This window comes from Lissotriton helveticus, chromosome 8 (genome assembly GCF_964261635.1).
Source record: "Lissotriton helveticus chromosome 8, aLisHel1.1, whole genome shotgun sequence".
NCBI classification, from domain to species: domain Eukaryota; kingdom Metazoa; phylum Chordata; class Amphibia; order Caudata; family Salamandridae; genus Lissotriton; species Lissotriton helveticus.
The window spans coordinates 751,533,960-751,559,502 of NC_136069.1; the positions used below are offsets into that span (position 1 = coordinate 751,533,960).

Below are 25,543 nucleotides of genomic sequence, written 5' to 3' on the forward strand. Positions count from 1 at the left end.
CCCGGTCCGAACGGAGGTCGAGGGACCGGTCGCGGGAGCGGAGCCGCCATAGCTCCGGGAGTCGACATCACTCCTCTGGGTCGAAGTCGTCAAGTAAGCACAAGAAGTCGAAGAGACGTCATCGCTCTTCCGACTCCCCCCGACGCTCGCGCGACGCGGCCGGGGGTTCAGGTGACACCGCCCACGCGGCTCCGTCAGAGTTGCGCCGCGTCCGGCCCCAGGGCCGCGCGCGACGCAGGAGGAGATCACGCGGTTCCTCATGGCCATGAGGTCCCCCACTCCCCCGGCGGGCTCCGTGGCGCCTTCGGGCCCAGCGGACCCGTCTGGAGGCCCTAGCAGGTCGGGGGCTCCGGCCCCGACGCCGCCGAGTGCTTCGGCCTCGGCGCCGCAGGGCCCCACTGGATCAGATTCCGGGTCGTCGCCGGTGGACCTCACGACCTCCCCGGCGCCGACCCCTCAGGTGTCACCCCCTGTGCCGTCCCCGAGGCTTCCCTCGACCCAGCTCCGGCGCCGGAGCGGCGCCGCTGGGCGCCGCTTCAGACGCCGTTGGGAGAGTTTATCTTTCATGAGCAGGCCCCATCATTTGACACCCCTGGGTACCAGGAGATGGGTGATGAGGAGGATTGGGAGGGGTCTGAGGACCCTCTGACACGGGAGTGTCAGTCCCAGGAGGACTGGACAGGTGAACTTGGGGATGCCAGTGGTCTGGACACATCACCAGACACTGGCTTTGTCGCCCTCCCTACCGTGGCTAGGGAGGAGGGAGCTGCCTATAGTGTGGTGCTGACGCGGGCGGCCAAGGCCTTGGGCCTTGAACTCCCCGTCGCGGCCGTAAGGACTAACCTCCTCACTGAGGTCCTTAAACCGCAGGCAAGCTCGGCTGAGCCTCTGCTGCCGTTTAATGAGGCCTTGACCGACGTTCTTTTGGGCACTTGGTCCAGGCCCGCTACAGGTTCGCCTGTAGATAGGAACGTGGCCAGACGCCACCGCCCGTCCCCGGGCGACCCTTGTTTCCTGTCCACCCACCCCACCCCTGAGAGCCTGGTGATCCAGGGCTGCAATTCCCCGGCCGCATTCCCGTCGGCTCCGCCTGACAGGGAATCCAAGCGGTATGAGCAATACAGCAAGAAGGTATTCTTCTCCCTAAGTTTTGGACTGCGGTCTTCCAACACCGCATGCCTCTTGGGCCTCTACACCCACTCCCTGTGGGATACGGTCGCGGACGTGCTGCCAGAATTCCCGTTGGAGGTACGGGCTAAACTTGGCCAAGCCCTTGTGGAGGGCCGAGATGCGGCACGTTATTCTATTCGGTGTGAACTGGATACCACCGATTCCCTGGGCAGAGCGATGGCAACGACGGTGGCAATTCTTCGCCACGCCTGGTTGAGATCCGCCAACTTCTCGGCTGATGTCCAGAATACACTGATGGACATGCCGTTTGATGGCCGTCGCCTTTTTGGCGACAAGGCAGACCATGCGCTTGAGCGCTTTAAGGACTCCAGGGCTATGGCCACGTCCTTGGGCCTCTCGGCCCCGCGCCAGCAATCGGCTGCCTTTCACTCCTTTGGTGGCCACGGAAGGGGTGTTCCCACACGTGCTGCCAGCCATGCGCCGCAGGGTAATACGCAACGCGGTGGCGGCAGTGGAAACCGCCGTGGCGGCGGTTGGAAACAACGGCGAGGTCAGTCCACACCTTCCCCCGCGGCATCCGCCTCAAAGCCCTCCTAGTCCGTGCTTTCAGGCCCATGTGTCGCCAGTGGGGGGCAGGGTTCGCCATCACCTCCTCCACTGCCACACTGTCACTTCGGACAGGTGGGTGCTGCAAATCGTCCAAAGGGGCTACTCCCTCCCCTTCGAGACAACCCCTCCAGCCATGCCACCGCAATACCACCGAGTATCGGGGGATCATTTGAGACTTCTGCAGGAGGAAGTTACGGCCCTCTTGGCCAAGAGGGCCATCGAGCGCGTTCCTGGGCCAGAAGTAGGGTGTGGTTGTTACTCCCACTACTTTCTGGTACCCAAGAAGGGCAAAGGGGGCCTACACCCTATCTTGGACCTCCGGAACGTCAACGGCGTCCTCCGGAAGGAGAAGTTCAAAATGCTGACACTGGCTCAGGTCCTAGCTGCCCTGGACCCAGGAGACTGGATGGTAGCGTTGACTTGCAGGACGCTTATTTCCACATCCCTGTCCTGCCGGCCCACCGTCGCTACCTGCGGTTCACGGTTGGCCACGAGCACTTTCAGTTTACCGTGCTCCCCTTCGGCCTTACCAGCGCCTTACCAGCGCCCCACGGGTGTTCACAAAGGTGATGGCGGTGGTCGCAGCTCATCTGCGCAGGTTAGGGGTTTCGTCTTCCCCTACCTCGACGACTGGTTGTTGAAGGCGGGCTCGCCCCAGACAGTTGTCAGCCACCTCCAGACGACGGCGGACCTCCTGCACAAGCTGGGGTTCTCCATCAATGTGCCGAAGTCACACCGGTGCCCCTCTCAGAAGCTCCTCTTCATCGGAGCGGTTCTCGACTCGGCGCAGTTTCGGGTTTATCCTCCCGAACAGCGGGTCCGGGATATTCAGGCTCTGATTCCACTCTTTCGGCCTTTATCCCGAGTCTCGGTCAGGTTGACGCTGCGGCTTCTAGGGCTGATGGCCTCCTGCATCCTTCTGGTGCATTACGCTCGGTGGCGGATGCGGGCTCTGCAGTGGGACCTGAAGTTTCAGTGGGCCCAGCATCAGGGCAACCTTTCCGACTATGTCCTGTTCTCGGAGGGCACTGCCAGACAGCTGCAGTGGTGACTCACGGACCGCGATTGGGTCAGCGGCAGATCCCTCTCCCTTCCCCAACCGGAGCACGTAGTTGTGACGGACGCGTCCCTCCAGGGCTGGGGAGGCTGCATGGGAGAGGCGGAGATCAGAGGCCTCTGGTCTCCGGCGGAGTCCCAGTTCCATATCAACCTCAGTATGTCAGTCGATCCCCCGGTTCGTCTGCCTCTTCAGGGGGACCTTCTGTCGCAGCAACAGGGGACGGTCCTCCACCTGAACCTGTCCAGTCTCCACCTCCATGCGTGGAGATTGAGCGACGACAGTTGAGGCCATTTGACTTGCCTCCTGAAGTCTGTAATGTCATTCTGGCAGCCACAAAGTCAGTATACGCCTGCAGGTGGAACAGATTTGTGGCATTGTGCACAGCAAAGGCTGTGGATCCTCTTGCTGCCCCTCTTTCTGAGGTTCTTCTCTTCCTTCTTTCTCTTGCCCAGCAGGGCTCTGCTCTGGGCACTATCAAGGGCTACCTTTATGCCCTTTCAGCCTTTCTAAGGCTGTCTGATCAACCTTCTTTGTTCAAGTCCCCTATTGTAAATCACTTTCTGATGGGCATCACACACACGTTCCCTCCTCTTCCGTGTGTGATGCCTCAATGAGACTTGAACCTTGTTCTTACGTTTCTTATGTGCGCTCCCTTTGAGCCACTTCACAACTGTCCTCTCCGTCTTCTTACTTTGAAGACTGCTTTCCTGGTTGCCATCACCTCTGCCAGGAGAGTGAGTGAGCTCCAGGCTCTTTCCTGTACACCCCTTTCCTTTCTGTCCATCCGGACAAGGTTGTGTTGCGTACTAAGCCATCTTTCCTGCCCAAGGTTGTCACGGCCTTCCATATCGGGCAGTCTATCACCTTGCCCACCTTCTTTCCGCCACCGCATCCCTCTAAAGAGGAAGAGCGGCTCCACCGTCTGGACCCAAAACTTGTGCTTTCATTCTATTTGGATCGCACACGCAAGTTCCGGGTGGATGACTAACTCTTTGTTGGTTACGTGGGCGCTAAGAAGGGAAAAGCGGTGCACAAGCGGACCATCTCGCTGTGGATCATCTTGTGTATCCAGGCATGTTACTCCTTGGCTAAAAGGTAGCCCCCTGTTGGATTGCAGGCTCATTCCACCCGGGCCACGGCTACTACAACTGCCTTGGGCCGGGGAGTGCCCTTGCAGGACATATGCCAGGCAGCTACGTGGGCCTCGCTGCACACGTTTGCAAGACACTACTGCTGGACAGTCAGGTCCGGAGGGATGGCTTCTTTGGCCGTTCCGTCCTCCAGGACTTTCTGGTGTGATTATTGGTTCGCAGACCCACCACCGGGGTTGGTATTGCTGGGGTATCTATTCTAAGGTAAGGAATCTATCACTAACGTGTCTCTTTCAGATGCACAAGTTACTACTTGTGTAACGATATATCTGTAAGAGACATTAGTTAGTGATAGATTCCTTACCGACTCACCCATCCTCCCCGTTCTGCGAACCGATATCTAGGGTTAAGGTCAGCTCCTTTCAGGGCCCTAGTTTCAATGGCACCAGTGTTGGTTTTTAACATGGCTCGGCGCTTCTGGCGCGGAAAAGCTGTGTCTGAGAACTGACGTCAGCACGCGGAGGCGGCGTCTAAGTACTCCGACGTCATCACAGCGCCCACGACGCCTACCGACGCGCAAGGGTACTGCTACGCAAAAAGTTTCCGGATCCAGTCTGACGCCTGGGGATATTCTAAGGTAAGGAATCTATCACTAATTAATGTCTCTTACAGATATATCGTTACACAAGTTGTAACTTGTGCAACACACTACACTGTCCCACACCACAGACTTTGCCTACCGACACCAGTGCCATCGACTCTAGATAGTCTACCAACTGCAGCGCTTCAGCTATGACGCCGCCCCTGCTTGCACTGCGACCTTCCAGCACCGCAATGCGCACTGCTCACTTCATACTGCAGCCCTGATCTCACCGACGCCGCTGGATTCAGTCACTATGCCGCTGCCTGCATCGCCACCTGAGGGCACCGCACGCTTCACTGCTCCACGTAGCACAGCAGCCCGTTGCCCGCCGACTCTCCTGACTTCAACCTCACGGAGTTCGATCTGCAATGCGTGTGACTTCAAGGGCCCGACTACTCCTGCACCGAACTCCGGAGCCAGCGCATCTTCGGAGCTCATCGCAAGGTCTGCGATGCCCTGCATTGCCAAGGTACTGTTTGTGGTTCTTCTGACACTGTAGCAGGCCTACGATGCTGCGGTCAGCCTGTACTGTTGGATTTGTTACCTCCGTCAAATAAATAAATAAATAAATAAACCCATCCTTGTGAACTATCAACGTAGATGAACTGTATTTTGAGTTTTTATTTTTTGCAATATTCATATTTTGATTACTGTATGTTGATTATGTATCGCTTTGGTTTTGTTTTACAAAGAGAAATATAGAATGTTTTTTTAACGAACGTGGTGTCCTTTTGTAGAGTTTTCACTATATTACTGTGTGTTTTGTGCAAATGCTTTACACATTGCTTCAGAGATAAGCCTGACCGCTCATGCCAAGCTACTCCGGGGTGAGCAGTGGTTATTTTAGATGTGTAATCAATCCCCTTACCCTGACTAAAAGAAAGAGTCCCTGCTTGGACAAGCTGCATAACTCTGCTAACTACAGACCCCATTTCTAACATGTGCCCACACAAGAAATCCACAGCTATTTATAAGTGTTCATTTTAAGAAAAATCTTGTGGAAAATAAATTAAACAAAATAATTGTAAAAACCACTAATATAGCAAATGTCAAAGAAGCACAGAGTGCATTAAAAAATATTAGATCAAATACTACATGGTGCATTTATTAAGGATCCTTTTAGCACCAAGGATTTGCGTCTTGAGGGTTCAGTATTTCATTTTTGTCATGACATATGTGTACCTGAACTTCATCTTTCTTTCCAGTTCACAGACTGGCCCGTCTCTGTACAGATGGTTGTGAGAAAATGGTCTTAATGCTGCTCTGCAAGGAGCTGCAAATCTCTGAGAGGGCTGTGAACACCATCCATTTATACCATCCAAACCATTTTTTTGTCTTAGAAAAATAAACCATTTGACCCATGATGTCAGGTGAGAGAAATATTCATGCTAAAACCTAAGCCACTATGCCTTTTCCTAATCACCATTCATCTAAATGAATACATGTGTACATTGAATACATTGAAAAGCTCCTTGCTAGACTGGATCATATCCAAAAATAAAGCTGTGAGCTTAACCTTAATGTCTTGTGACTGGTCAGATCATCACATAATAACCTTCCAAATTCCCAGAGTATTAAAGAAAAGAACCACTCAACCAATCAAACCCAAACAATGGGTGAGGACCACAAAGAACATGGACAAGGAGAAGCTGGCGTCGTTATGCAGGAGAGATCTTCCCCCTCCCAGAAATATGACAAACGCCAACAAACTCACGGACACTACAATGCGAAGATGTCACAGATAATGGACACTATTGCACCGTTAAATAAAACGAACATCGGACAAAGATAACAAAAAACCCTGGTTCAGCGACACTCTAAAAGAAGAAAGACGTGAACTGAGACTAGCAGAAGGGAAATGGAGACCGCTACCATCATCTCCACAGCTAAACCTGCTAAGAAAAACCAGAAGCGCCTACAATAAAAATATTCTGAAGTAAAAAAAATTATTCTTCAGAACGGAATTGGAAAATACGAAAAACAGACCTCGGAAACTATTTGAATTGGTTAAACAACAATCAAACATAATGTACAAATCTGCACTAGAAACAACAAAATCTCAAATTAGCTGTGAGGAATTCGCAAATTTCTTTACATCCAAGGCCACGTCCCTGGAATGAGAGCTTAAGTCAGCAGCATCTACATGGGAGGCCTCTCAACCAAATATTCCATCATGCCCAACAATTCATTACCCAAAAACTAAGCTCATTGTTCCACTTTTGAGCTATATGACCAAAACGAAATCCTAAAAACCTTATCGGCCATTAAGACTAACAATCACTTTAATGACCCACTCCCTGCAAAATTTATGCCATACATAGACCAAGAGATCATCCCCATCTGGACATAGATAGTCAATGCTTCCCTGACTCAAGGATCCTTCCCAGACTGTCTAAAAATGGGAAAAGTCATTCTCATCATAAAAAACTGACCGAGAATCCCGCTGAACCTAACAACTTTTGGCCAGTATCCAACATTCCCTTATTAGTTAAATTGATTGAAAAATGTGCCCAGCTAAGTCAGCACGAAATTTAATTCCAACTATTATACGATTGCCAATCAGGCTTTAGACCAAATCATTGTACAGAAACGGCAATTCTGCACATAATAGACAACGCATTACTTGCTCTAGACCAAAACAAAGCATGTCTGTTAATCTTGCTTGATTTATCATCCACGTTAACCACTAAATGTTGCTAGAACATCTGGAGAACAGGATGGGTTGTTCCGGGAACGTTCTTGAATGATTCAAGTCCTACTTGAGGAACAGATCACAAAGATTTCTGGTGAATAAGAACCTGTCAACATCATCCCCCATCCAGAGAGGGGTTCCACAAGGATCAACCCTCTCCCCGTCACTATTCAACTTATATGTGGAACCACTGACGGACATGCTCCACCGTGCCAACATCCTTTTCCACATGTACGCCGATGACACTCAGATTTACATTAAGATCTCCTCCTTAGAGGAGATCAGAACAATGAACAATACTCTACGGGCGACGATGCAATGGCTAACAAGCAATCAACTTAAACTAAACGCAAAAAATGCAGAATTCCTCCTAATTTCCCCCACCAAAAGCCCGCCCATTATAAAAGAATGGACCAATTTGATCACCACACTCAACTGCACCCCGAACACTGTAGATTCAACCAAATCTCTAGGAATAACGCTTGACCAAAGCCTAAATATGCAGTCACACATTAACACGCTGGCTAAAAGTGCAAGATTTCACCTGAGCTACATTAAGAAATTGAAACCTTTCATCAAAACGGCGGACCTCAAAATGGCAGTTCAAGCATTAGTAATCTCGAGGATCGAATACGCACAACACTTTCTGGACTCCCCAAACTTGCAACAGCACCTCTAGAAGCCTGCCTCAACGCAGCAGCAAGGCTCATAACAGGGTCACAAACATTCTACCACATCTCTCCTCACCTCAAAGCACTGAGCTGGCTACCTTATGAAGCCAGAATTCAGCTCAAACTGGTGTGCATAACACACAAAGCTCTACACTTCAAGTCACCAAGATACCTAGAACAGAAATTGGTGATTTCTGGGGGAAACAGATAATCAAGGAGCGCCAGAGACCTAGTGCTGAACCCACCGATTTTCTGCAAAAAAAAACTTACAACCAAGCGTTCTCAGGTGCCGCACCGAGAATATGGAACTCACTACCTCCAGACATCAGAAGGCTACCCAACCACGCAAGCTTCAGGAAAGAAACCAAGAGCTTAATGAGTAAATTCCTACCGTTAACATTAGAGAACATCCACACATGGCTCGGCCAAACACTCTCGCTCAAGGACACAAGAGTTTTTTTGTTTAGTTTTTTTCTTTTTTTCAAGATTAATGTTTGTTCATTACAGGGTCGTGCCTCCCTTGAGGACATGGTCCCTCTAGTCTTTCAGCCTGCAAACGTACTATAACAGTTATCAAAAGAAATAGATGTCAACTTTGAACTGGAATGGAATATTTTAAATGCTATACAGAACTCTCACTCTCTCTTGTCACTTCATATCTTTCTCCCTAATCTTGGTGCTTAAACCTTCTTTTCAAATGCAAAACAACAATTGATGGACAGAATGCCGAACAATGTCATACATTCACCCCAGTACAGAGATCTGGGCCTAAACCCATCGTTTTTTTGCACTCCACACCACCCCAGGTCAGACATGGCCATATGCAAATCAGCCTTGACCCTGTGCCTCATGGGAACAGTCCAGCCCGAACTGCCAAGCCATGTCTTTCCTGGACCACAATCAAGCATCCAAGGACCGGTTTCTGGCTCAAACGCTCCGTCCATCATCCCTTTTGTATCGCGTAAACCTTCTTTTCAAAACATTCATTAACAGCTTTCCTTCTGATTGAATACTCACATTAGCCCCCGTATTCTAAGCACTGCCCTCAATTCTTCTCTTTTACGTCTAAAACTGGAAACCTTGTTTTGCCATTAAGCAGGAGGCGCATGTCCTCGTTGTTTCCTAATAAAACCACAATGTGGTATGTACTTGACATCCTTTTTGTATGGACATATTCTTTCATGTGCAAAGACAATATTTTTAACCATATTTAAGTGACCTTCCTTTGTGAAACACTTTCTGGAAAATTAAATTACTGTTTCGTTATGTGGGCTCCTCTATAAATCTTTTCTATTGTCTTTTATTCAGATATTTAGTAGTTACTACTACATAGTGTTGTCCAGCAGTAACAATTAGTGGATCAACAAAATCAGTCCCACCTTTACTCATGCAACATATACATTTGACTCTGCTCATCTCCGTGACACCTTTTGCTAGCATCCTGCCCATGTGATGTGGTTCCTCCTCTTTATTAACCCGTAAATGTCATGCCCATATATAATCTCCAGGGTAGATCTGAAAGTTCTGTGTAGTCAAATGTTCCCTCAAATATCCCCTATGTGCCCTCCCTTCATTATGTGCTGTGTTAAAGCTTTACTAACTTGTCTCCTTCAATTACCAAATATTCTTGCATATAATTTCACCATAGCTTCCCATTATAAACTTAAAACCTCTTTCCTTGGCTGATTATCCATGCCTGCTCAGCACTTCCCCTATGGCTCTCTGATATCTTTTTAATGTATACCGCCAAGCAGTTACATTAATAGTGTCAGTCCACAATTATACCACTAAAGGTTAGCTGCTGTCCCTGCTAGCCTGGTTAATGTCTTACACATGCCTTCTCTAGACCCGTCCAGCATGACTCTCCCTATTGGAACTGCAGGAGAGGCTGATTTACATATGACTGGTTCCTCTCAAAGTTGGCTTGGTGGACAAAAAAGCAATGGATTGGATTGTGGCTCGACTAATTGCTAGTGGCTGAAATGAATTCAAGCAGTCCTATCCCTTGCCCTAAGTGTGACGGGTATGCTTCGGCATGGGTCCTTTGCTCACTCTGCCATAAGACTCAAGCTGCGCCTTACTGATGAGGCCCGAGTAGACTGAAACCAGGCAAGGTTTGCTTGTCTTCTGTTCAGAGGGATCCTGGGCAAGAAGTTGAGTGGGTTGCTTCTTTTGGAGCAGGACAAGGGTGGATTTGCACATGGCTTGTGGGGTGGCATTGTGAGCAAACAAATTTATGGATAGCGTCCCAAAGTAAGTACTAGTGCCTGGTATAAATTCAAGCAAGCCACCGTCTCAATTTTTTCTTAGTTTGATACCCGGCAGACAACATTCAAAGATGTCTTGTGTTCGTAGCTCGAATGTCATTCCCAACACTTTTTGACAGGATTGACTGCTCATGCACACATCAGTTTCTCTCTATGAATGTTTCATTCAGCCTCCTAGAACACAGGGGTTGCCTACAAAACAGCCTTTTAAAAGTCATCTCGTTTCTATATTAAAACTATTCCCAACTGCACACAAAATGATAATATTTTTACAAACCACGTGATAGTGCGCCTCCGTCATGGGTAAGCGCCATAATTTAGCAGTCTTGTCACTCAATTGCATGGTACTCAGTTTACCACTTTCTGATAGTTGCTGATGCTTGGCCCCCTTCCCTATCTGCACCATTGTTCACCATCTTCTTGTACTTTCCTGCTCCTTCCTGAAGTAGGTTTGCCTTGCTCACAGTCCACACTCTTTGTATTGTTCAGAAAGCACATCTCATCCCCTGGATGCTCCCTGCCTCTTTCCCGTCTGCAAAACATACACAGTAACCAGTAGCTGTTCTGTTCACTTGGCTGTCGACAATACCTGCCCAGTGATGGGGATAGCATATGGAAAAAGCAATCTACAAACTTGATGCATGGACTCCACGTCAACTGACCTCTAGGAATCTGATCTCCCATACTTTGATATGAGCAGTCTTCAAATTAACAGGGATGTGAAAGCGATTCATGCACCAACACCCACTGCTGCTCTGTAATTCTCCTTTCTTCATATAAAATGTTCTCCATTTCTTGAGCATATTTTGGATGGATTCAACGTGCTTCTCTAATTTTCAGAACTAGTAAGAGTTCAGACCTAATTCTAAACTTTTCAAAATCTGTGACCTAAAAAGACCTGGTTTTGTGGCCCTACATGACAGCAGGACACTGTTCATCGTGCTTGGGGCCGCAGGTTTGCTTGTACTGCTTTACAACTGTCCCTTGCGCCGTGCTGTGAGACCCCATTGCCCGCCCAAAGTTCTTCACCCCTTTGCCCCAGCTCCATTCCCTTGTAAGGTCCAGTTTTCGGCACCGATCCATACTACTTGGCTTAATTCCTGGAAAATGCCATCACCTTTGCACTGTGCCTACCCCCTTCTAGCACCATCTCTCAACTATGCCTGCCCCCTGCCAGCATCTTTTAACTTTTGCTCACCGACAGAGTAGTCGGCTCGAGCGCAACACAATCCTCTGCTCCTGAATGTTGAGTTCCCTCTTCCCTGCAGTCCCCCCACAACTTTCCATCCCACTCGTTATGTTATCTGATGTGTTATATGCTATGTTCCCATGAGGGTAACCAGGCGATTGGGTAGGCGTGTGATCCCCCCAGCACTATTCAAAGAGCCAAGCGTTTAGATTCTTTCAGAACTCCAGAAGTGAGGAGAAGGATCTGATATGTTGAGGGAGGTGGTTTCATGAATTGGGTGCGATGTAGGAGTATGAGCGACCTCCTGCTGCGCTTTTGTTCATGCAGGGTTGGGGTGTGAAAGTGATGCAGAGCGTAGGTGTCTGGCAGTCTGGTGGAAGTCCCTAATGCAGAGTATGCACATGCTTGCTCGTGTTTGTCATAATACTTTGCTCCGCTATGGTCTGCATTTCTGAGACAATATATACTAATCTCATAAATAAAAATAGCACTCTTATGCTATAAATGTACTCAACATATGGGTGGTTTTTGTTTCAGAGCCTTGCTAAGATAACAGATGGATTCAGGAATAGTTGCTCCCTCACGGAATCTCTGCAGGATCTCCAACAGAATTTCAGCACGCTCAGCAATTCCACCTTACCTCAGCAGTACTGCGATGCCTTCTGTCAGACGGATGTCATTGGAGAGGTATGTGGCTGGCTGAAGTGTTTCAAGTGCTGCCGCTGTGCGCTGGTAAATTGTTTTTAGTTCTCATTCATTTGTTTATTTCTTTTCTATACCATGTGGCACACTTCAAAACATTGCTGTGCAAAAATAGTCTTCCTGGCAGTTAATCAATTGGACAAAATACCATTGCAAGAGTTGGCAAATAAATCTAAAATGAATTGTCATGCATTTTTCAACATATCCAGGCAAAGGAGTCTGTTAATTACTAACTGTTCCCTTCCATGGTGCTCTACAGCTGACATTTTGGTTTATAAGTACACACTGTTAAAACCAGCTTTCATCTTCTTGATTTCGGAATGCTGAAAGTCTGAGTCAGACCCTTTGAAGATTTGGAACTGTGACCCGAAGCAACCTCATATGCTAGCATTTGACTCACAGTGTCATTGTACTGGATTCCCGTTCTACTTATAGATTTTTTTTCTGCTTTTGCTCTTTTTTCGGTCTCGCCTAGGCAGCGCGCATGCACTGCTCTAGGAGATGACCTTTAGAAATTGGTCTGCTCCTTTTCAAGCACACTCGTGCTTGTGCTGGCATCCACCTTGCGGGAGCGATCAGCGGTGGGCGTGCCAATTCAAAACATACGGCTCTTGCGCCGCTGCTGCTCGCTCCCGCAAGGTGGAGGCCAGCACAAGTACGAGTGTGTGTGTGACCGTTTGCCACTTTGATCATCCTCACAGTTACAAAGCTCCTAGATTTTCAGTTTCAAGGTATAATCCCTCACATATGCGGTTTACGTAGCGCTTTCTACACTGCGTGAGGCCTGAAGCGCATATCAAACGTTTCTGCTAAACTTTCTTCCTCCGTGAAATTTCCAAACCTGGAGCTCTTCATAAAAACACGTTCTAAGTTTTCTTTGCCCAAGTCACTTAGATAGAGACACCACACTGCAAGTGTCCAGAGGGCCTAATGCACTATGCAGCAGTCCGCCCTCCTCTCAATATCAACCTGCCGCCTATTCAGGGCCCTTCAGGTGTATGAATCGTCTTGTTGAAATGCAGCCCGGCTGTCTTCAGCCTTTAATCAAAGGACACGCTGTTCCTCATCCCTCGTTACCCAAAGCTAAACCTCTCTCTCCTGGTGGATGGTCACAGTTTCCTGGGAGCAGGACTGGAGGTATGACCTGCCGCTGGACGCCAGGCTCCTCCTGCCTGATCTCTGCAGATTTTGCCGATGCTTAAAAACCTGACTTAACAGCCATGAACCATTTGTGGCTGGGTGCCATCAAGCCCACCTGCACCCTTCGTCAAATTGTATTGTGCCTGTCACACCATGCAAGCAGCTTCCTCTCATACTTTCTGCCACTTCACCGGGACGATGACGGTACCTACAGTTGGTGACGACCATGCAATTAATGCGGCCAGTCCTTTTCCTCCCTGAGTTGGCTTACCTTTTTTGTCTGGTGGTGCCAACTTCTTTGGGCAGTGTCCGCAGCAAAGGGCCAGCCCTCAGTCACTCACATTTGTCAACTTTCCTACCAGACACCGTGCTGTAAGTGACATTCTCTGTTTACAGAATACTGAAGGCAATACCAGTTGTTATTGGCTAGTTAGCCGTTTAACGAATGTATTTGAAAGAATTAGAAGTGTATATGAGTTTAATTGGAAGACAATGGGAGGAATGGATTTTCCATTCTGATGTTTGGGGCGTACCAGCAGGTGGGGTGCTGGTACAAGGGGTATCTGAACTAGAGTAGAGGGGTAGAGACTGCATACCATGTCTCATCACTGTTCAAGGGTGTCGACAGATTGGCAGTTTTAGAGTTACTTTTATGTATAGTTTGCAATTGCATTGCATTCTTTTCACATTTTATTCTTATGGCTGACGAGGAGTTGACATGCTTTTGGCATCTGTTTAGAACACTACTATGTATATTTTGGACTGTGGGTGAGATCTCACTGGGAGGAATATGGACTGTTGAGTCTCTACTCCAGGTGGGTAAAACGGCAGATAGACTGACATATGGAAGTGATTCTGGGCCAATGCCTAAGTAAAACTATCTCCGAACTAGCGACTACGTTTTTGCTCACTGTTGAAAATGTAGCAAATTTGATTATTGTCAACGATTATTTATTCCATACACTATACATCTGATCTTGCCCCAGGTTGTGTAGAGGACGAGGCTAGAACTTAAATCCACTAACACATAGTAGTATGCATGACAACCTCATTGGAAACAGCTTGCACACAAACGATCTCTCATCACTTGTTATGAATCAAGTAAAACCTTCTTAGCTGTGCCTACTTCCCATGATCCTGCCTGCCATGAGCTGTTTTCGAATTACCCAGTATTCCTTCTCGGGTATATTAAGAGTGGCATATCAAGTCTTGCCTACTGGGAATATGTTACACAAATAATTGCACAGTCTCAATTTTGGACATTCTCCTCTGGACCGTTTATAGTAGTGTAGTCTTAATTTATGATTCCGTTTAAAGGGGCGCACAGTTTTCACATAAATACAATATTATTGACCCTACGTTTACGGTTTAATTTCTCAGTCCTTGATTTCCCAAACACAACATCCTTCCATCAGTATTATTTGTGGCATTATGGAACAGCTTTCTACTTATTTTGACTGCCATATATTCTGTGACGTGGCAGAAAGTGATGTCTGAGATAGGCAGGCCGTGATGTTTGTTAGTCTACTAAAGTAGAAAGATACAACATAAAATCTTGCCATGTTATTTTTGTTCAGAAGTGAATTGAAATAAAATGTTAGTATTTTCATTTCACCTTAATTGTTGTAACAAGTCTAAACACCAACCCGCCCCCCCTCCCCCTCATACATGCTGCTGTTGTAAGTACTGAGAGCAGCTCCAAAATGGAAAGTAACAAAAGGAACACATGCTTACAAAGCGATCATAAAACTGTGAGAAACTTTGAATGGTTACTCTTAGAACACAAGAATAATAGCCACAAAAAAAATATTTAACTTTTTCCGATCTTAGAGACGAAAACTCGGTTGAGCTTTAAACATCCAAATTAGCCCCTGCGTGTGCCGTTTAATATTTCTACATGACAGTGAAAATCATGTTGTCTTTTCACATGGAGATTGTCTTACATCAGGCTGTTCTTGTCATACACTAAACTATGATTCCATTATTTAACAAGCATTTGCAATGCAATAGGTCTCGCATTTGCGAGTTTAAGCTAATGCCATTGTAAATGACAATGCCTTTTATTTATCTGTTTTGATAATTAACACAAAAATAAAAGGCATTGCAATTTACAATGCCAATATGGAACTGGCTATCGGACCCAATACTTGTTTGATGCATTTACGGATTATGGCTAAATGCCGGGGGAAATCGGGATAGTAATGCAGGATTGAATGAACATTTGCTTTGACGAGTAATACAAAATATATATGTTAAACAATACGGTGCAAGAGGGGGGTGTTATTTTTATGCAGTACTTAACAGTTTGCCAAAATGGCTGCCGCATAATGAGTCTCAGGAATGCTCAGTCATCAGCGGAAAGAATAAGGACTCTTTAGTTCCACTTAAAACTGCAAGGTCAGTACTCTGTGACTAGGTTTGCCCGCTATAAACCTAATACACTGATAATCTGGCCTCAAAATAATTGACTCCACTTTGGGCATCTCTAGCCATTCATTGCCTGCCCTTTCTTGGTGGACTCGCCCCCTCAGGCCCCTTATGCAGGCGCCAGGGATTTCCAGATTGTACTATATAACCTGCTGTACACATGCCTTCCTGGTGCAGTATTTACAGCCAAGTGGTTTGCTTGTGAAAGTCTTTCTTGCTCCTCAGTAGTAAAAGTACAAAAAAAAATGCTTTTGCGCTTAAGATGCAACATGTAACGAAACACCACTAGGTTTCCGTTATATGGATGAAATTAAGTACAAACCATAAAGTCCCGATTTTCAGTTCTGAATTAATTCGAAAAATAAAAACAGCACATTTAGCAGCAATCTCGCTCTTGTTGCTAACAACAGCAGAACTATTGGTTGATGAACTGAAGTTTGAACCCGTGGTTTCGGACTGCCAGAATAAGGAATGGTCACCTGATCACCCACACAATGACTCTCTGGTGAGCACGCCTCGAAAACAATACGCATCATGGCTGTGCCGGGCCGCCGCGCTGCCCGCGACGACCCGGAAGCGGTTGGGAAGCCGGCCAATGCCAGCGCGGCCCCAACCGGAAGTCCCGCCCCATCGCGCCGAGAGACAGAGAGAGCTGCCCGAGGAGCCACGAAGGCTCCGCATTGAGTCCCGGTCCCGAGATGGGGGGACCGGGTGAAGAGCGGCCGGGCGCATGGGGAAGGCGGGGCTCTCATGTGGTGAGAGAGCCCCGCAAAGCGCTACCGCCACCCGGGAGAAGGAGCCGCCGCCGTGCACCGCCAGAACAGGTAAGTTGAGTGAGAGGAGGGGTGAGTGGGGGTGGGGTGTACGCGTGTGTGTGTGTCTGTTTGAGTGTGTTTGTGCGTGCGTCTGTCTCTGTGTGCGCGTGTGTATGTTTAAGGGGGGGTGCGTGTGTGTATATGCAGTGTGTGGATGCCTTTGTTTGTGCGCATGCGTGAGTGACGACGTGCGCGCTCACGAGGTAGAATCTCCAGCAGGAGACGCTCGTAACACTCTGCTGTCCACATTCCCCGGAATCCCTGGAAAGTGGCGACATAAGTAGTCTCCCTAGACAGCAAAAAGCTTCGCTTTTTGCTTTCGTCTAGGCGAGACCTAAAAAACAAGCATTGGCTTAGCCAATAGGTTTATCCTTTGGGACCTTAAAAGTGTTTAGTTATCCAGTACAGTAACCTTGGTGCAACGACATCAACTGTTGCATGGCTAAACACTTATAAGGTCCCAAAGGCGAGACCTATTGGCTAATGCTTGCTGTAGATGGGCACTGATCTGCAGAAAGGAGATATTTATGGCAACATATTTATTTTTTGCATGCTTTCGGCGATTATAGAAACAATAAAATCTCTGGGTGCTTTTACACATTGTGAGCTACAGTTATTTTTAGTCGAATGGATATGAAACAGATTCTAATATATTTTGCAACAAAGATGTAACTGCTTTTGGTCTGTTTAATTTATACTACAGACTCTGATTTTATTCTTCATGTCTGCTAACATCCTATCTCTTTTATATGATAGAGTAACACACCATGAATTTAAGCAGTTTGTGGGAATGGTTACGGTGTGGTATTATAAGGAACAAAGTACCGCCTGAACACATTATATTGGGTTCCCCTATGTTCCAGCTTTGTCTTTGGTCTTGTTCCTCTATATGGCCACACACCTCATCAGTGACGTCCGGTGGTGGTGTACTGTACAGCAGAGGGTGCTTTATTTCATTTATATGGCGAAAACAAGAACAATAGGCACCCTACTCCTTACGAACCAATGGTTCTAGCGGAAAGTTAGGCTAATCTATAATAATATTCAAATGCACAATCGTAATCACAAAAAAGGGTTAAGGTGAGGTCAGAAAGAAAGAGGGCCTTGCAGACCTTATGTTCACATTAATTCTTTTGATCAGATTTGTAAAATTCAAATTGATATATACACAGACCAAGAAAAAATAATAGTGCTTTTGTGTCCCCAAATGAAATGGAACCATAAAACAAACAGTAAAAAACATGTAACCTGTACAGCTTGGTTTCCACAATTTTTTAAAAAGGCGACCAAAGATTAACTTAGTAATGACTCCAGCTTCTGTGTACAATAGTTATAGCTGTTAAACTGGTTCACTTTCAAATAGTCGATGGCGTTTCGACCCTTTTACAGTGCAGGGTCTCTTCAGGACCAAGGGATATGGGGACAATCTAATGATAAGAAAAGAAGGCATACGCTTTGAATGCTATATTCAACTAGGATCCTTAAAAAAGGACTTGGATGGAATAATGAGTACCTGATGGCGATTGTTGAGCCTCGTGAGACAGTGAGACACCTGTAAATTGGGAGGGGAAATGGGAATACTCACACGGGGACCCGGTCGGGTGCTGCACATGTGAGAATACAAAAGTGGTACTGATCAGTAAGCTGAAGATTGACGTTTGAGGTATTAATGAACTGTGGGTTATCGAGAAAATGGTTGTCTTACCCCCGTATGAGAGAGAAACTGGTGGGCTGACAAACTGTCTTAATCATAGGTTGCTCAATCGTGGTAGATGGCAGAAGTACATGACCCCCTATAACAGTTAGCATGGTGTGTATGAGTATTGAGCAATAGATATTTGAATAATTGACCACAACAATTTTAAACAGGTGCAAGCAGGCTTACCACTTAGTGTAGTAGTGATGTAGCAGATTCTTCAATTTAATTGAACCGGCCGCGGAGCCAATCGTGAACATAGTCTACGCTGAACCTTGACTGTAGGATTTTAAGCAAGGTTCTTGTGTTCGGGTTGAGCCCCCATATGACCTTGCTGTGGAGAAATCTGGCTTTATACAGGTGAGTACTACAGCAATTTACCTTACGAATAGTAGATGATGCATCTGTCGAAAACATGCCCAAAGGCTACATTTCTCGCAATGGATTTAGAGAAGGCATTTGATTCCTTAAGGTAGAAATTGTTGACTGGGGTTCTTCAGCACAAGGGAATGGGAGAGGACTGGATTAGGGGGGATCAAACTCATATTCTAACTCGATGGCCAGTGATATGACAGGGAGGTGATTTCATAGTCATACACAATACATTGTAGAAAATGGCATGGTACCTCATTGTCTCCTATGCTATTTGCCTTGGCCATTTAACTTTTTTGCAGACAAACTACACAGAGAAAATTGAGCAAGAGGAATCTTACTGGTAGATGGCCTGCATTTGTTATGATTATACTCATATCTTTAGAACTGGGGGTCTCTAGTTGGCTGAGGCAGTTGCCTTAGTCCAAATAGGGACCCTTGCTTCTAGTCAGGGAAAGGATAACCCCTCCTCACCACCTGGTAGCTTGGCACGAGCAGCCAGGCTTATCTTCAAGGCAATGTGTATTTGCAACCACACTCCCAGTGACACAGTGATAACACCCCAAATGGACACCACAGTGATATATGAAAATAGCGGTATCTTTATCAAGAAGAAAAATACGGCAAGATCAAACGATAAAAATCCAACATATGCGTATTCGTAATATTTCACTTTGCTGGTTATTAGGCCAGCAAACTCTTGTAGGTTCTTGCAGTATTAATGAGCAGTTCACGATATTCAAATGCAGTCCTAGTGCAATGCTATGCAGTTCGTAATGCAGTTTGTATTGTCAGACTAATGTAGTTCGTAATGCAAGAATAATGCAATCCTCAATGCAAGTAATCAGGCAGTTTGTAATGCAAGATTAATGCAATCCTCAATGCATGTAATCGGGCAGTTGGTAATGTGAGAATATTTCAATCCTCAATGCACATAATAAGGCAGTTCGTAATGCGAGAATAATTCAATCCTCAATGCACATAATAAGGAAGTTCGTAATGCAAGTATAACGCACTCCTTAATGCAAGTAATATAGCAGTTCATAATGCAGGAATAATACAATCCCTAATGCAAGTAATAAGGCTGTTCGTAATTCAGAAATAATACCAGGCCAATTCGACGCGATTAGCACGGGCACCACTATGCTCCAACCAAAGACAACAGTCCTGAACTTCCGAGGGCGGCCCCGGTGCTTCCGGGCAGGTCCGGGCCGCTAGAGGACTCAGTGCGTCTAACGCGATGCAGCGAGAGAGAGACGGGAGCACTCCTGTACGCCTCCCAAGGCCACACACGCTCGCGGCTCCCGACCAGAGTCCAAGCCTTACCTGTGGGATGCGCTGCTTTACTCTCTCTCTCACCCCGCTCGTCGGATGTCCTGCTGGGTGCTCCAGATGACAACGCAGCTCCAATACAAGGCGACGCTGTAGCCGGACAGGTTATGGCGCTGCCTTCTCCGTTGCTGACGATCTTGGGCAGATTCCTCTTGCGAACAGATTACCTCCCGACTTCCTTAGCTTTACGAAATCATTCAGCACATTGCGGCTCAGGCCGGTGGCGGCGATTTTGATCCCTAGCCTCCGTTCAGATGACGGTTCGAGCCACAACAACTTCACAGCTGCGGGGGCACTGCAGTCACAGGGCACTTTCCGAACAGCACCACGGACCCCACGCAGTCTCAGGCTGCACATGCACAAAGCGTCGCTGAGACTCGGTTGGGTTTCGGGCCACACAGTCCCGGGGCAATGCTTACGACGGTCTCAGGCTGCAAAAAGTACACTCACACAGCACCACTGAGACACACTTGGAAACTTTGCTGCTCCTGAGTTTCCACAACAGGGAGCCAGCTCTCCTCTGGCCCTTGGAGACAAGTTACTTCGGGACACAACAAAGTCCTTTCAAGCAGGGGAACTCAGCACACAGCAAAGTCCCTTAGCCTCTCCTTAGTTAAATAAATCAGCAAACTGCAGGCCAGCCCCAGAACATACAGCAAGGGTTAGTCTTTCTCTTCAGCTGTTCTTCCTTGACAGATGTTCCTCTTGACCACGAAGCAGTTTCAATCCTTTTCAGTCTTGATCAGTCCAACGTTCAGGGGTTTCAGCTGTCATCGTTTTACCCCTAAATGTCTTTGAAGTCTTTGTGTTCAGGGGGGCACTGACCCCTGTCCAAACCAGTTCTCGGTGCCTCCCTGCCAGTGACACCTTCTTCCTTTGATTAGTGGGGTCTGGTTCCTCAATCACTCAGCATGGGGTGGAGCCATTCTTTTATGACAGCCGCCCAGGCCTCTTCACCTCCAGGGGCTACTCCACTCAGCATGGGGTGGAGCCATTCTTTTATGGCAGCCGCCCAGGCCTCTTCATCTCCAGGGGCTACTCCTACCCCCTACACTCCAGATGCAGGTCAGCCTATTGCTGCAAAAAGTTTAAGGAACTTTCGCCACAAAGGGCCAAGTCCAACACGAATGATTTACTAATGTTCTTGAAAAATTGGCAAGAGGAACTTGAGCCCACAATAGGCTACATAGAGTAATATGGGAAGTTATCTTGATTTTGGACTAACTGGTTAAAACCAGTGTTGTCTTGATATTTCAGAATACTAGAACCGGAGTTCCTTGCCCCTTGAGAAAATAGATGGAAACCACATCGAGTTTTAGGTTGAAGCCTACCGGACAACACAGCTGTTTGGTTTGCTAACGACATCTTGGGGACATTTGGAAAGCTTACCTGGGAATGCATTTCGTTCATTGCTCACCATTGACTTTGTGGTTTGTAACTTACATTTGCTTGCTTTCTATTTGGTGGCTTTTTGTTTTAGGCTATCCAGCTTGAGTTTGTTACTTCCGTTGCCCTAGCTGTATTTACTGTATTCTTCCACCATTACTCAATTTCTGTAAACTGGGCTTTAAATCTTGGTCTTACCTTGTCACATTTGCTGTGCATTCAAAGACAAAGGTTAAATGTCAGGCTCTACCTTCTAGGGAGCTTGGTGTTTACTTTTCTTTTTCTGACTTCATACTGAGAGGATGCAACAACCAGGCATGTTACTGGGATTGTGCTTAAAAAAGGCTGTACAATGTTATTTTTTTTCTGGCACACAGCAACATTAAAATGTATGTAAATGAACTGTACAGATATTTCAGAATATATCGGCATGAGAAAAACACAAATGAAGCGCATTTTTAGTCATTCTGAAGTGTGGTGGAAACAAATCATTTTATACGTTCAAAACAAATCAATGCACTAGGTGATGACCTTTCCACTCATCGTTTGGGTTCTGTTTAATTTTTATCAGTAAACTGTATGTCTGTGCAAATGTAATGGTAATTTTCTTAAAGATGTGTTGTCTGTATTGGCAGTATGCTACCACACCATGCATACTTCACTTTACCCTGCTCCACTCTAGTTTGCACCACTCCAAACCACTGTAGTCTACTATGCACCACTTCGCACTATTCCACTTTATGCCTATCCACACTGCGTCACTGTACTCTGCAACACTCCAAGCCACTTCACTCAAGGCACTCAACTCAACTCCACTGCACTCTGTGCCAACCCACTCTAAGCCACTCTGATCTCTAACCCGCTGTACTCTACTTTGTACCACTTTACTTTATTCTGGAACAATATACTTTGTGCCGCGCTCTGCCACACTATTCCACTCCACGCCACTTAGAGCCACGCCACTTGGAGCCACGCCACTTGGTGCCACGCCACTCTACGCCACGCCACTCTACGCCATGCCACTCTACGCCATGCCACTCTACGCCATGCCACTCTACGCCACGCCACGCCACTCTACGCCACGCCACTCTACGCCACGCCACTTTACGCCACGCCACTCTACGCCACGCCACTCTACGCCACGCCACTCTACGCCACTCTACGCCACTCTACGCCGCGCCACGCCACTCTACGCCGCGCCATGCCACTCTACGCCGCGCCACTCTACGCCGCGCCACTCTACGCCGCGCCACTCTACGCCGCGCCACTCTACGCCGCGCCACTCTACGCCGCGCCACTCTACGCCGCGCCACTCTACGCCGCGCCACTCTACGCCGCGCCACTCTACGCCGCGCCACTCTACGCCGCGCCACTCTACGCCGCGCCACTCTACGCCGCGCCACTCTACGCCGCGCCACTCTACGCCGCGCCACTCTACGCCGCGCCACTCTACGCCGCGCCACTCTACGCCGCCCCACTCTACGCCGCCCCACTCTACGCCGCCCCACTCTACGCCGCCCCACTCTACGCCGCGCCACTCTACGCCGCGCCACTCTACGCCGCGCCACTCTACGCCGCGCCACTCTACGCCGCGCCACTCTACGCCGCGCCACTCTACGCCGCGCCACTCTACGCCGCGCCACTCTACGCCGCGCCACTCTACGCCGCGCCACTCTACGCCGCGCCACTCTACGCCGCGCCACTCTACGCCGCGCCACTCTACGCCGCGCCACTCTACGCCGCGCCACTCTACGCCGCGCCACTCTACGCCGCGCCACTCTACGCCGCGCCACTCTACGCCGCGCCACTCTACGCCGCGCCACTCTACGCCGCGCCACTCTACGCCGCGCCACTCTACGCCGCGCCACTCTACGCCGCGCCACTCTACGCCGCGCCACTCTACGCCGCGCCACTCTACTCTACTCTGCGCCACTCTACTCTACGCTCTGCGCCACTCTACTCTACTCTGCGCCACTCTACTCTACTCTGCGCCACTCTACTCTACTCTGCGCCACTCTACTCTACTCTGCGCCACTCTACTCTACTCTGCGCCACTCTACTCTGCGCCACTCTACTCTGCGCCACTCTACTCTGCGCCACTCTACTCTGCGCCACTCTACTCTGCGCCACTCTACTCTGCGCCACTCTACTCTGCGCCACTCTACTCTGCGCCACTCTACTCTGCGCCACTCTACTCTACTCTGCGCCACTCTACTCTACGCCACTCTACTCTACTCTGCGCCACTCTACTCTACTCTGCGCCACTCTACTCTACTCTGCGCCACTCTACTCTACTCTGCGCCACTCTACTCTACTCTGCGCCACTCTACTCTACTCTGCGCCACTCTACTCTACTCTGCGCCACTCTACTCTACTCTGCGCCACTCTACTCTACTCTGCGCCACTCTACTCTACTCTGCGCCACTCTACTCTACTCTGCGCCACTCTACTCTACTCTGCGCCACTCTACTCTGCGCCACTCTACTCTACTCTGCGCCACTCTACTCTACTCTGCGCCACTCTACTCTACTCTGCGCCACTCTACTCTACTCTGCGCCACTCTACTCTACTCTGCGCCACTCTACTCTACTCTGCGCCACTCTACTCTACTCTGCGCCACTCTACTCTACTCTGCGCCACTCTACTCTACTCTGCGCCACTCTACTCTGCGCCACTCTACTCTACTCTGCGCCACTCTACTCTACTCTGCGCCACTCTACTCTACTCTGCGCCACTCTACTCTGCGCCACTCTACTCTGCGCCACTCTACTCTGCGCCACTCTACTCTGCGCCACTCTACTCTGCGCCACTCTACTCTGCGCCACTCTACTCTGCGCCACTCTACTCTGCGCCACTCTACTCTGCGCCACTCTACTCTGCGCCACTCTACTCTGCGCCACTCTACTCTACTCTGCGCCACTCTACTCTACTCTGCGCCACTCTACTCTACTCTGCGCCACTCTACTCTACTCTGCGCCACTCTACTCTACTCTGCGCCACTCTACTCTACTCTGCGCCACTCTACTCTACTCTGCGCCACTCTACTCTACTCTGCGCCACTCTACTCTACTCTGCGCCACTCTACTCTACTCTGCGCCACTCTACTCTACTCTGCGCCACTCTACTCTACGCCACTCTACTCTACTCTGCGCCACTCCACTTTATTTGGCGCCACTTCGCCCCTCTCTGCGCCACGCCACCCCACTCCTCCTACTCTGTGCCACTCTACTCTACTCTGTGCCACTCTACTTTATTTGGCGCCACTTCGCCCCTCTCTGCGCCACTTCGCCCCTTTCTGCGCCACGCCACCCCACTCCTCCCTACTCTGTACCACTCCACGCCACTACATAATGCTCTACTTTACGATACTCCACTCTACTTTCATTTACCCCACTAACCTTTAGTCATGCTGAACAACCGCTACGCTGATGTATAACATGGCTAAACCATATTGGCAAGGTCAGTAGCTCTTGCATGAGCAAGACCGATTGGCTTCGCAATTGCTTGTTATTGTGGTGTTGATATTTACTATACCACAGAGGATTTATTAGGGGGAACCCTAAGTGCGGCAATATGTACTTTAAGGGGCAGTATCCAATTTTGAAGACCCTACCACGTCATGTCAGGGGCAGAATTGCTTTAATTAAGATGGTGATGATTCCAAGACTTCTGTATTATTTTAGCTCGTTGTCTATCTTTATTCCTAGAACCTCCTTCAGAGAACTAGAGAAGACTTTAGCCGACTTTGTGTGGACAGGGAGTAGATGTCAGAACTCCGTGAACCTACCTTATAATCCACAGAAAGGCTTCACAGAGACGATATGGGCCGACTCCACAAACCCTTCCCTCTTACATATTAGCACATACAAGAAAGAAAACCTAGGGCACTGGGGCAGATGTCCTGGATATCCAAACTTAAATCCCTCTCTATGTGCAGCAATGATACCCTAAAAGACAAATGAATAGTTATTAGAATATTGTGTTGGTTTGGGTTCCTCCGGTCATGTACCTCCCACCCTATGATATCACATGACGTTTACCTGCAGGCCACTGAGATGTACATACTAAATGTGGATGGAAGGGAAGACATAGGCCCACAGTGAAATCTTCAAAAGACCCAGGAATGGGGAGTTCTAACTGTATAAATCAAACACACCCGGAGATATTATTAGACAAACTTACAATCGAGAATACCCAATATGAGAAAATTCCTGAAGCAATTTGATGCAATTTGATTACCGGTTTTCTCCTCCGGAATCGCACCACCTCTCAACGGGCCATAATCTCCAGAAGGAGCTTCGGTGAGGAGATATATATATA

The 25,543-nt window shown here is 48.2% G+C and overlaps 1 protein-coding gene across 1 annotated transcript in view; it reads left to right on the forward strand.

The window, feature by feature from the left end:
* The window catches only part of WWC3 (WWC family member 3), a gene marked incomplete at its 5' end in the record, with an annotated part of 657,764 nt that overhangs the window by 357,717 nt on the left and 274,504 nt on the right, over positions 1-25,543 (forward strand). The window contains one exon of the mRNA XM_078658903.1: positions 11,891-12,040. Coding sequence (XP_078515029.1) covers positions 11,891-12,040 — 150 coding nt within the window. The remainder of the gene's footprint in view (positions 1-11,890; positions 12,041-25,543) is intronic.